The 11,062-nt window shown below is 41.2% G+C and overlaps 1 protein-coding gene across 1 annotated transcript; it reads left to right on the forward strand.

Annotated features, from left to right (window-relative positions):
- The first annotated feature begins 1,713 nt into the window (after positions 1-1,713).
- On the forward strand, positions 1,714-3,015 carry BECN2 (beclin 2). The gene has a single exon (XM_007462626.1). The coding sequence runs from the start codon at positions 1,717-1,719 to the stop codon at positions 3,013-3,015; it is 1,299 nt and encodes a 432-aa protein (XP_007462688.1). The 5' UTR covers positions 1,714-1,716.
- Positions 3,016-11,062: the final 8,047 nt, after the last annotated feature.

Consider the following 11,062-nt stretch of genomic DNA (forward strand, 5'->3'; position numbering starts at 1 on the left):
CCATTAAACACTGACTCTTTAATATTCTGACACCAACTAGGATTCTGCTCCCAATTACAGTGTGTGGGTCCTTTCCTCACCAAGTAATTCTGACACCAGCTGCGTGTCCTACAATTCAACTCAATTCTTATACTATCCACCCAGAGATAGCATCAGATCCCACAGGTTAAGAGATCAGTCCCACAAGGCAGCCTCCAGCCCCCCACTTCAGATGCCAATAACAAGTCTTGTTGTCACTTGTGCTTCTGACAGGTTGCCTATAAATCAGATGTTCCCAACTTCTAGAGGATGCTTCTATAATGGATTGATTTGAGGCATTTCAGAGAGGTTATGTGGGCTAGAAGGACCCTTGACTAGTTGTTCAACCTCTCTTTACCTTAATGCACTTCCAGTCTTCCTACCTCCCAGGAATTTTTGAGGTTCACATAGGATACTGGTGAAAGCATGCATGAAAAGCTAAGTGGTAACAAGTGTAAATTACCAATTTCAGCCATGACGGTGACTCATTAAGTGGGGTTTGAAAACTACAGTGAAGGGTGGCCAGTGGGAGGTGTGTTTCCTTGCTAGAGCAAAGTCCCTCAGCATGAAGTGCAGTGCAGCACAACTGCCTCATGTGCTTAAACTGGTAAGGTCCTGGGCCACACATCAGTGAGTCTGCAGGAAGGCTTCCTGCCTGCCCCACCACCCTGCCCCAGCCCTGAGCCTCTCCTGGTGTGGTTGGCATGCTGCTTCCTGCTGGACACTGGGAGAGAAAGGCCCTATGACTTTCCACCCCTTACTGTCGTCTCCATTTAAGACTGGGTTCTTCTGTGTGCGTTTATCTTATGCTCCACTCCATCAAGTCAATAACTGTGGGTTAGAAGTTCACAAGGGTTTTATTTCAGAGCAAGTACTTCTGGCTAACATAATGTGCTTACTTGGGTGGTTGTCTATGGAAGTCAACATAATTGTAAAGTTTTTTGTTATTTGCTCTTTTATGTTACGTAAATGTTTGGTGTATTAATCTCTGGCTGAGCTGATGGCAAAATACATAACCTCCAAACTACTTTATTTGGTGTGATTTGTTAATTAAACGAATATATTTTCCATGTATGCCCATTACATTACTATGTGATAAAGAATGTGAAGTGTGTCATCAGAACAGAAAGCCTAAATTTGGTAGTCAGGGAAGGCTTCCTGAAGGAAATGACACATAACCCTAAAGGATGGGTAGAAGTTATCCAGGTAAAGAGTGAAAGAAAGAGTGTTCTAGTCAGAGGGAAAAATAAGAAATGTTGGAAGAACTGAAATTCAGTTATTATGCAGGAGTGCATGGTGAGGGTGGCAGGAAATGGGGAGAGGAAAAGCTGGAAAGATGGGCAGAGGCCTTGGTGTCAGGTTAAGATGATTAGACTTTATCTTAAGATAAGGGCATTAAACATTTTAAGGAGGTGCCCATGATCAGATTTTCATTTTAGAAAGGTTACTCTTTAATGTTAAAGGAGGAGTAAGATGATCAGCTTTTCTTTTTAGAAAGAGTCACTTGTCTATAAGGAGTTAAGTGAGGTTTAAAAGTATCTAAGGAGGGTACCATTGTAAAGTTTTTAGGACAGTGACAAGATGAGATATGCATTTGAAAAGAATCTCTCCTCTAGAAAGAGTTTTAAAAGGTATAAAGGGTTAATTCCCTGGCGACCCGGAGGGAACAGTGTCAAGGTGAGAGTCAAGACCTCCACCATGTCCTCCCTCTGCTTCATTTGCCAACGCTGCAGCCAGCCCCTGAAACTGAATCAGTCCATGGAGACCTCCCAAGAACCTGAAGCTTTGATGCTCATCTCAGCTCAGGGGGAGCCAGGAGAAACCCAGGAGGGAGGCCCTCCTTCCAGGGAGGAGGCAGATTTTGAAAATCTACAGGAAGGTGCCTCTTACAGGACCCTTCCTGGCCTCCCTGGTGGCAGAATGTCCTGGAACAATCCTGACAGCTTCACCCTGCTTGGGAATTTGGGATCCCTGAGAACTCTCAGTAGCATCCAGAAGGTTGCAAGCGACATGTTTGACATCCTCTCCGGTGAAACAGATGTGGACCACCCCATGTGTGAGGACTGTACTGACAATCTTTTAGAGCAACTGGACGTTCAACTCACCATCACAGAATCTGAGATTCAGAGCTACAAGTGCTGTTTGGAGACCAGAGAGTTGATAAGTGAGGAGAGGGAGACGCTGCAGGAGAAGCTGAAGGGCCTGGAGCTGGAGGAAATGAGGCTGGTCCAGGAGCTGGAGGAGGTGGAAAAGAACCGAGAAAGAACAGCAGCAGATCTCGAGGCAGCCCAGGCAGAGACTGAGATGCTGGACCAGCAAGAAAAACAGTACCAGAAGGACTACAGTAGATTGAAATGGCAACAACTAGAACTACATGATGAGCTGAGTAGTGTGGAGAAGCGGCTATGGTACGCCCAGATCCAGTGGCACCAGCTGGAGAAAACCAGTGTCTTTAATGCCACATTTGAGATCTGGCATTACGGCCCCTTAACTACCATCAATAACTTCAGATTGGGCTGCCTCCCCACTGTCCCTGTGTGCTGGAATGAGATTAACATAGCCTGGGGACAGACAGCCTTGCTGCTCCTTGCCCTGTCCAATACAATTGGACTGGAGTTTCAGAGGTACCAACTCATCCCCTGTGGAAACCATTCCTATCTGAAGTCTTTAACAGATGACTGCATTGAGCTGCCATTGTTCTCTAATGGGAAGTGGAATGTTTTCTTGCATAACAAATTTGACCAGGCTATGATGGCTTTCCTGGACTGCATGCAGCAGTTCAAGGAACTGGCTGAGAAAGGTGGGTCAGGTCTCTGTTTGCCCTACAAGATTCATGTGAAGAAAGGCCTGATGGAAGACCCCGGAAGCAGTGGTGGATTCTATTCCATCAGAACCCACTTGAACACAGAGGGGGAGTGGACAAAAGCACTCAAGCTTATGCTTATAAATTTTAAGTGTAGTCTCACTTGGGTCTCCTTAAGATATTGTCAAAAATAACTTTTTTTCTACGAGAGAGTATTTTTTTTTTTTTTGCTTTAAGATTTTATTTGTGAAAATGTTATCAGATAAAATTTAAAACTGAAGAATATGTTTATAATTTAAAAAATGGATGGCCATACAGGCACTAATTTAAGATCATTGTCCAGAGCAAACCAAAAGACTTTGCTTTGTCCTCCCTCTCCCTTTCTTCCCAGACAAACATTCAAAATGACAAAGGTGAAATCATAGGATGACAAGATTATTCCTCCTTAAGAAGGGATAAAGATTGCAGAGAGAACTGAGGGGTGGATGGGGGGTGAGAGGATGGGGTAGTAAGGAGAGAGGTGGAGGTCTTTAATTTTTTATGAAGAAAGTACTTGGGCCATTGTATGTAGTGGAACTTTTGAGTCAGGAAGTAAATGTTGAAAGATTATTACATTTCTGCTGTGATGTACAGTGTAAACTCTTCCTCTTCATCCCAGAAAAACTTTCAATAAACTTCTACACTTTCTTCAATGATTTAAAGTGAAAAGTGTGTCATTGGGCTGTGCCATTATGTTGAGACTAACCTGGAGGTGAGGGGCTTTGGTGGCCAGAGAGGATTGGTAACATTTCTGCTGATCAATGGTCAGGTAAGGGTCACAAGGTGAACCCTTACAGAGAGCTAAAGGTTGTAAAAGCCAGAGGACTTTTTAAAAATGCAAATTGTGGAACTTCCCTGACAGTCCAGTGGTTAAGACTCTGCCCTTCCACTGCAGGGGTCATGGGTTCCATCCCTGGTTGGAGAACTAAGACCCCACATGCCACTGGGCCATGCAGTGAAGCCAAAAAATTAAAAAAAAAAATCATCAAATTGTGTCATGTCATTTACCTGCTTCTCCATTGCTCTCAGAATAAAGTCCCAAATTCTTACCAAGGCTTTCAGCCTGGGTGATCTGTCCTGCCTACTCTCTAGGCTCACCTCATACTTCTCCCAGCTCCTTTCTGTTCCCAAACATGTTAAGTCCATTCTTCATCTGGCCTTTGCCATGCTCTTCTCTGTGTATTTTCTAACCAAACTACAAACTTCCTGAGAGCTACGTTAGCTTAGTAGTCCAGATGGTGCCTAGAACAGCCTCTCATACATACTCAGCATCTGTAAATGGAAGTCATTTTTGTGGAAAATGTGAACAGGAAGTTGACTAATTTGTCACAGGCTCAGAGGTAATAGAAAACTCCTAGGAGATTGGTTAAATGAATTAAGGTCCAAGCATATAATGGAATACCATATAGGTATTAAGATGTTACAGAAGAATATTTACATAATATTTAATGAAATTGTTTATCATATATTAAGTAAAAAGATTAGGTTATAAAACATGTAATATAAACTGAATATTTAAAAGTAGTTAAAGAAAAAATAACTCCAAGAATATATATTCCTTGAATATATGAAGTATTTCCATGAAAATTTTGTATTTAAAAAAAATCTTTCCACTTGAGATTAGGAAAGATATAGAATATTAGTTATCAGTATTTCTATTTAACATGTGTTGGTGATCCTAGCTAGTACAATAGATTAGAAGTAAAAGGTATAAAGATTAGAAGGGAAAAAATAAAATTTTTATTTGCATATGACATACCTGTGTAATGATATCCCAATAATCAACACATAAATGATTAGAATTAATAAGTGAATTAAGAAATTCACTGACTACAAAGTCAATTACAAAAACCAAATATATTTCTATATATAAGTAACAATTAGAAAGAGAATTTAAAAATAGTTCAAACTGTTAAATTCCTAAGAATAATGTAACAAAAAGCCTTTTGCACAGAAAACTGTATTATCAATTGTTCTAGAACAGGGGTTTGCAAAATTTTCGTGTAAAAGGCCAAATAGTGAATATTTTAAGATTTTTGGTCCATGTGGTCTCTGTTGCAATTACTAAATTGTAGCAACTATTCAATTGTGCTGTTACAGCATAAAACCAGCCACAGAAAATGTGTAAATGAATGGGCATAGCTGTGTTGTAGTGAAACTATATTCATCAAAAAAGACAGCAAGGTGGATTTGGCCTGTGGGCCATAGTTTTCTGACCCCTGCTCTAGGCCATAGTCCATCAAATCATGGACTATGTCTATCGTGTTTGTAGTTATGTCCCCAACAGTCTGCACAATGCCTGCCACATAATAGATCCTCAATAAATAATTGAATGAATAAATCACACAATTATTCTGTTTCATTTTGTGACTATCTCCATTTCCCCTCTCCATCTCCAAATTTCTCACATAGGTACATATTTTCCATTGAAGTCATTTGAGTGTCAGAAACTACTAGGCCAAGAGATTTTAGGCACCTGAAATAAAAGGTAAATCAGTTTTATTTATTCATTCATTCATTCATTTTGTGTTAAGAACACTTAACATGAGGTTCAACCTCATTAGATTTTGAGTGTACAGAATAGTGTTGTGAAGTATAGGCACAATGTTGTACTGCAGATCTCCAGAACTTAATCACCTTGCACAATTGAAACTATATGCACTGAATAGCAACTCTCCATTTCCCCTTTCCCTCAGCCCCCAACAACCACCATTCTACTCTGTTTCTATGTGTTTGACTATTTTAGATTTCTTTCCTTTTTTAAAATAAATTTATTTATTTATTTATTTTGGCTGCATTGGGTCTTTGTTGTTGCATGTGGGCTTTCTCTGGTTGCGGTGAGTGGGGGCTACTCTTCGTTGTGGTGTATGGGTTTCTCATTGCGGTGGCTTTTCTTGTTGCAGAGCATGGGTTCTACGTGCAGGGGCTTCAGTAGTTGCAGCACAGTAGTTGCAGCACATGGGCTCAGTAGTTGTGGCTTGTGGGCTGTAGAGCACCGGCTGAGTAGTTGTGGCACACGGGTTTAGTTGCTCCACGGCATGTGGGATCTTCCCGGACCAGGACTCAAAACTGTCCCCTGTGTTGGCAGGTGGAGTCTTAACCACTGCACCACCAGGGAAGCCCAGTTTTAGATTTCTCATGAGTGGAACTGTGCAGCATTTGTCCTTCTGTTACTGTCTTAGGTAAATCACTTTTAGAAAAAAAGAAGTCCAGGCTGTGAAAAGTAAAATATGGAAAAAGGTGTACCAGCATCACTTAAGACTTGTAAGAAATGAAAACTGTCAGGTCCATTCCAGACTTCCAAAGTCACAATCTTTTTAACAGAGGGAGCATTTGGAACAAAGAGAGAAAAGCATAGACAGGCCACCAGCCAGGAGCTGCAGGGCTGCAACTCAGTGTGTTTCAGTGGGAGTGTTGCTGTTGAGAAATAAGATGGAGATATAAGAAAGACCACAGTCTTGGAGGGTCATCAATACCACACCAATTTTGAATTTCTAGCCAGTACAGAGCCTTGAAAGCCCACCCCTACACACCTTGGCCACAGTAGACAAATCACCAGAAGTCACAGACTTGCATTTTAGAAGAGTCACAGCAGAAGCAGTGTAGACTATAGTGGACAGAACATTCATTGAGTCAGCAAGTTGGAAGGTGCGGTGTCCTCATAAACACCAGCCCTAGAGAAATTCATGAAGGAAATAGCAGGTGATAGTTAGAGAATTAGGTGAATAAACAGAAGTAAGCAAGAGAAAAGAGAAAAAGCTTCCAGAAAATTATGAGAAGAGAGTAAAGAAAAGTAGGAGATTTTTGTTGCTTTTGATAAGAGAACTTTCAGCGTGATGATGGCAAGATCCAGCTGGCAGTTGATGGAAGAGTGAAAGGGAAGTAAAGATAGTGGATGTGGACAATTCTTTTGAGACCTTTGACCATTGGGGAAGAATATAGATAAAGCAGAGGACTCTAAAACTGGGACAAATCTGAGAATTTTTACAGTATAAAATTAAGGGTGTATGGAACTTCCTTGGTGGTCCAGTGGTTAAAAATCCACCTTTCAATGCAGGGGATGTGGGTTCGATCCCTGGTCAGGGAACTAAGATCCCACCTGCCACGGGGCTATTAAGCCCACACTCTAGAGCCCACATGCCACAATGAAGAGCCCATGTGCTTCAACTAAGACCCGATGCAGCCAAATAAATAAATAAATTTTTTTTTAAAGTAAGAGTATAGTAGAGAAAGATTAAATAGAGTGTGTACATAAGGGTGGGGTAGGGGTTTACATAAATTGACAATGTCAGAGGAGAAATAAACCTAATCATGAAGGAAGTTGAGAGGACTATTCAGAACAGGAGAAAATACAGCTCTTGGAGACTAGGGAGAAAGTGGGAGGAGAGGCAAATGTGGATAATTTATAACAAAGCTTCAGGTTGTTGGCAAGAAGCAATTCAGGCAACTTTGAGGAGGTACTGGGGAGAGAATGTGCACATGGTGGTGAGGGGAACTGGGAAGGAGAAGGAGAGCAAGTTCTGAAGCCTGCAGTGAATGAGGGAGAGTAAAAGGACACTGAATAGTGGAAGAAGTTCAGGAAGTTTATCATGGAACAGGGTTACAGGGACCACAGAGAAAGGACTGCATTGAGATTCAAGATCAGAAGGAAGAATCTAAAGAAAAAGTATGTGAAAGGAGAGCTCTCAGAATGGGCTGGTATTTGGCCCGGAGTCAAGGATGACAGAGATGAGAGACATGTCTGGATTGCCTGTTCTCATGTTTATGACCAGTGCAGGTGAAGGTTTCCAGTGGTTGTAGGAGTGTCCAGTTTTGCTCATATATTCTTTATTCCATTGTTCTAATGGGAAGCTGCTGAGAAGAAAGTCTGGGACCCCTGAAGAGAAGTCTCACGAGAAAGTGAGGAGGATCACTTGGTTCCTGGACATTTATCACCCCAGAGGAAGGTCAACTCTTAGAATTGAGGCTTTGTAGAGAACCAAAGACACCTATTGCCACTTGAGAGACAAAGCCTTTAAGTAGAGTTTTCTGAAAGAACTTGGGAGGAGACTCATTGAATCCTTGATGGTTGCCTCCTGATGAAATCACAGTGACCCTCAGTGACCAGTAAATAGTTCTATCTGTGGCTACACAGGAGAATCTTGGGCCAGCTTCTAGACAATGGTCTTTGAGTGGATCTCTCTACAGGGAACTGTGCAGGAAGCTGAAAGCCAGTGGCATGGCTAGAAAGCCATGGCGACTCTGCAGTAGAGGGGAAGCAACCCTGGAGTAGAGTTCTCCTCAATCTGGGTCATCTTGGGAAGGACACAAACTCTGGAGAGCTGCACACTCAAGTATCCTTAGCTATAGCCAGGAAGGTAGAAATCTGGCCTGCTAAGAATGTGGCAAACTGGAAAGTGCATGAACTATCTATAGGGGTTGAGGGCTTTGCAGCTTCAACTAATTCCATCCTGGAATCCTGGGTCCCTGCTTCAAGATTTTCCAACTTTTCAGGGGAACCTGGGTATCTAGATTTTTATAAGACATTTCTTTGTTTCTAAATCACAGTATCTAATCAAAATATTTTAAAACATTTTGAGTCAAATAAAACAGTTCTGGGAGCCACATTTGGCCCTTTGGCCAATTTGAAACCTCTGGCTTATTTCACATGGTTTCTCTGAGAACTAAATGAGATAAAGTTTATGAAAGAGTTTTATCAATGCGAAAATCCTATAAAAGCAATGTTATTTGTTCTTAAGTAAATGAATTGGAGTGAGGAGGAGAGAGATCTATGCGTTCTTGGAGGTGAGGAATTTGATCTTTAGTAATGTTTGGACTTCAATCAGCAACTTGAAATAAGTAAGACACAGCACAACTTCAAGATCTCATTGAAGATTTGTCTTAAAATGGAGGTTGGTGACAATTTTTTTTCTTAAGATCTTTTTTCTAAAAAAAAATTTTATTTATTTATTTTGGCTGCACTGAGTCTTAGTTGTGGCATGCGGAATCTTTTAGTTGTGGCATGCAGAATCTTTTAGTTGCGGCATGTGGGCTCATGCAGGCTTATAGGCTCGTAGTTGAAGCATGAGGGCTTCTTAGTTGCAGTATGTGAACTCTTAGTTGCGACATGCATGTGGGATCTAGTTCCCCAACCAGGGATCAAAGCTGGGCTCCCTGCATTGGGAACGTGGAATCCTACTCACTGGACAACCAGGAAAGTCCAGTATCAATCTTCATTGGGCATCAGGTAGGGAGGGCCAAGTTGATCATATTTCTGACTTCTTTTCTATTATTTTATAAATTGAGACCATTCTATATGCACTGATTCACAAATCTTTATCACTCTTTTTTGAATGTCATTTTATATCTACATAACCCCAATATCATAGCCATATTAATAAAATTATCATTTATACCTTGGTTTCACCTAAAACTCGAGGGATGAAACTAACTTTACCAATTGTCTCAAAAATGTCTTTCAGCAGTGGTTTTGTTCAATTTAGCTTACCTATTGTAGAAGGAGTGAAGTGGAAGGGATAGAGATGGATGTAAGACTTTTCTGAGCATATTTTTCACAGAATTTTAACTTTTAAATAGTTTTATATATTCAAAAACTTTTTATTTTATTTTATTTGATTTATTTATTTTGGTTGTGTGGGGTCTTTGTTGAGGCAGGTGAGCTCCTTAGTTGTGGCTCACAGGCTCCTTAGTTGTGGCTTGTGGGCTCCGTAGTTGTGGCATGCAAACTCTTAGCTGTGGCATGCATGTGGGATCTAATTCCCTGACCAGGGATCAAACGTTCATACCCTGCATTGGAAGGCAGATTCTTTTATTTTTTTTAATTTTTTTTAATTTTTAGCTGCATTGGGTCTTTGTTGCTGCATGTGGGCTTTCTCTAGTTGCAGTGAGGGGGGAATACTCTTCGTTGTGAAGCCTTCATTGCAGCCTTCTCATTGTGGTGGCTTTTCTTGTTGCGGAGCACGGGCTTTAGGAAAACTGGTTTCAGTAGTTGTGGCTCGTGGGCTATACAGCACAGGCTCAGTAGTTGTGGTGCACAGGCTTAGTTGCTTTGCGTCATGTGGGATCTTCCCGAAGCAGGGCTCAAACCCGTGCCCCCTGCATTGGCAGGTGGATTCTTAACCACTGCATCACCAGGGAAGCCTGGAAGGCAGATTCTTAACCACTGTGCCACCAGGGAAGTGTCTCAAAAAGCTTTTTTTTTTTAACATCTTTATTGCACTATAATTGCTTTACAATGCTGTGTTAGTTTCTGCTTTATAACAAAGTGAACCAGTTATACATATACATATGTCCCCATATCTCTTCCCTCTTGCATCTCCCTCACTCTCATCCTCCCTATCCCACCCCTCTAGGTGGTCACAAAGCACCAAGCTGATTTCCCTGTGCTACACAGCTGCTTCCCACTAGCTATCTATTTTACGTTTGGTAGCGTATATATGTCCATGCCACTCTCTCACTTTGTCACAGTTTACCCTTCCCCCTCCCCATATCCTCAAGTATATTCTCTAGTAGGTCTGTGTCTTTATTCCCATCTTGCCTCTAGGCTCTTCATGACCTTTTTTTTGTCTTAGATTCCATATATATGTGTTAGCATACGGTATTTGTTTTTCTATATCTGACTTACTTCACTCTGTATGACAGACTCTAGGTCCACCCACCTCACTACAAATAACTCAATTTCCTTTCTTTATGGCTGAGTAATATTCCATTGTATATATGTGCCACATCTTCTTTATCCATTCATCTGTTAATGGACACCTAGGTTTCTTCCATGTCCTGGCTATTGTAAATAGAGCTGCAATGAACATTTTGGTACATGACTCTTTTTGAATTATGGTTTTCTCAGGGTATATGCCCAGTAGTGGGATGGCTGGGTCATATGGTAGTTCTATTTTTAGTTTTTTAAGGAGCCTCCATAATGTTCTCCATAGTGGCTGTATCAATTTACATTCCCACGAACAGTGCCAGAGGGTTCCCTTTTCTCCACACCCTCTCCAGCATTTATACAGATTTTTGGATGATGGCCATTCTGACTGGTGTGAGATGATATTTCATCGTAGGTTTCATTTGCATTTCTCTAATAATTAATGATGTTGAGCATTCTTTCATGTGTTTGTTGGCAATCTGTATATCTTCTTTGGAGAAATGTCTATTTAGGTCTTCTGCCCACTTTTGGATTGGGTTGTTTGTTTTTTTGATATT

The sequence above is a fragment of the Lipotes vexillifer genome, unplaced genomic scaffold (genome assembly GCF_000442215.2).
Source record: "Lipotes vexillifer unplaced genomic scaffold, Lipotes_vexillifer_v1.1 scaffold104, whole genome shotgun sequence".
NCBI classification, from domain to species: domain Eukaryota; kingdom Metazoa; phylum Chordata; class Mammalia; order Artiodactyla; family Lipotidae; genus Lipotes; species Lipotes vexillifer.